General features: G+C 41.0%; 1 protein-coding gene across 1 annotated transcript in view; it reads right to left on the reverse strand.

The window, feature by feature from the left end:
- LOC108909949 (zinc finger FYVE domain-containing protein 9) overlaps positions 1–2,179 on the reverse strand; it is a 19,089-nt gene that overhangs the window by 14,152 nt on the left and 2,758 nt on the right. The window contains exons 3-4 of the mRNA XM_023455823.1: positions 1,229–1,651; positions 502–1,139 (exon numbers count right to left, since the gene is read on the reverse strand). Of these exons, the coding sequence (XP_023311591.1) occupies positions 502–1,139; positions 1,229–1,651 (1,061 nt within the window). The remainder of the gene's footprint in view (positions 1–501; positions 1,140–1,228; positions 1,652–2,179) is intronic.

Consider the following 2,179-nt stretch of genomic DNA (forward strand, 5'->3'; position numbering starts at 1 on the left):
TTTCAGAATCATGTTTGGTTGAAAATTAACGCCTGTACAGAGGCTTAAAGTTCATAACTTTTGGAACCTCAGTTATAAACAAATAGAATTGTGCGAAAACTATTGCACCTACAGCGCCCACTTTTGGCACACTTTTAAAGTATGACAAAACCCTCAACTTGTCATAGGTTTTATAAAATTTTAACAATAAATGCGATAGTTATAAACAAATTAAGAAATGGGCACTTTTCTTGTTTTTTTGCAATAACTTTTTTGTTTATTAACCGATTTTAATTAAACAAGTCTCACTTTGTAGATAATTTTACACCCGACAAGCTGTCTGCGAGTCACTTTTCGCTAAAATTGATGGTTTTCCCTACAAAGTGAACAAACCGTTTTCCTCACTTATTTGTTTAAATAATAGAAAAGTTAGCTAATAAAAGTTTTTGACAATTATACAATAACCTCGCGGATAGGACTTTTTTCGAGTAAAAAACTGAGAAAACTGATAAATTCACTCACCAGCCCGCACGCCCTGCAGTGGTGCCTCCTCTTCAAAACGGTAAACTTCATGTCGCAGTGCAAACAACTCATAGCGTCGGAATCTGGCACCCACAAAGGCGCCTCCTTCCCCAGCCACTGCTTCTCCAAGTTTATCGCGCTCGCGCTAACATCGCCAAAATTTTCGACCTGCGAAGCGGCAGCCTCCGATACCTCCTCAGAACCTGAAGCGTCATTCGCGGAAACCTCCTTTGTAACATTATCCGCCTCCTCGCACGGTGCTACCTCTACAACGACCGTTTCTTCGGGAGCGGGAAGATCAGAAGTGGCGCCGGCAATATCAGGAGTGGGATCTGAGGGGTCTCGACTTTCCGAAGCCGCGGAAGCTTCGTTTTGAGACGGATTTGTAGTTTTAGGAGCCTCGACTACGTCTTCGGTAGAAATTTGGGGAGCGGCATCCTTCGATTCGTTATAAGCGTTGTTCTGCGGACTGTTTTGAACGTCGTCGACGGAAACCGTCGAAGTGGTGCTGCTGGCGTCGGAAAATGTTGGAGACGAAGAAGTGGAGTAATCGGTGTCGCTGTCGTAACCTTTTGCTTTGCTTTTAGGTATTTCTTTGTTGATGTACACGTTGTTGTACGGTGTAGATCCTGGATCGCCTGTGACACGTACAAATTTTTACAATTTTATTTTTTTAAATAATATACCCCAAGGCAGGGTCATATTTGAAAACAATAGAGTGACTTACCGATCAGATCGATCTTTCTTTTTGGTTGATCACCCTCTCCGTTCAACGGCAAATTCTGCGGTCTCGACACGGAATCCACGGAACTTTCTTCTTCCGCCTCGTGTTCTTCGCCCGTCACTTTCTCTCCTAAATTTCCTTCCAAAGGTTGCATCTTGATGTTCTTTTTTTCGCTCACCGGGGCCTCCATATTCGACTGAGTCTCCGTAATATCGTCCGCCGGTACCTCTTCGGAAACAACTTTTTCTGTATCCTCCACCATAGCGGTTATCTCCGTTTCTGACGTCGCCGGTACATTCAAAACCTCCTCGCATTCACCGACCGTTTCTTTGTTTGCGGTCTCTTCGTTTGTTACTACATTTTCTTGGACGGATTGTTCCGTACCCGAATCAACGCTCTGATTCAAATCTGCGACGGTTGTGGCTCCTAAAAAAAAAGGAACATTTCCGATTGTTGTAAGCCCAAATGGTGTACAGACGTCGTTAACAGTTGTTTATGGAATTTGTAAGTATTTATCGTATTTTCAATTTATTTGAATGGGTATATCAGGCTCACCAAACAAAAGCGAGATAAAGCTGTTTGTTTTGTATTTCAAATCATCAGTATCTCATTACAAAGTTAATATGTTGCAGGCCTAAATTAATTCACTGCTTTATAAATATTCAACAATTACAGACATTGTTTGTTTCAATCTAGATATGAGAATAAAATATTTCTTTTTATTTCTCAAATATGGAGCTGTTATAAAATTCCAGCTAATTCAAATAAATTCATTTTTTTTCCACAACATCCTTCCAGATGAAATCGATGAAATACCAAAAATTTAGGTATGCGAAAGATACAAAATGTTGATTTTGTTGGAAAACAACCATTCTATGCATTAAGGGGGTATATCGGGGTCCGAGGGAAGTGAGGATCGCAGGGGGGATCCTATGCTTTTCTTATGGGACTAAA

This window comes from Anoplophora glabripennis, unplaced genomic scaffold, assembly GCF_000390285.2.
Source record: "Anoplophora glabripennis isolate ALB-LARVAE unplaced genomic scaffold, Agla_2.0 scaffold654, whole genome shotgun sequence".
NCBI lineage: Eukaryota > Metazoa > Arthropoda > Insecta > Coleoptera > Cerambycidae > Anoplophora > Anoplophora glabripennis.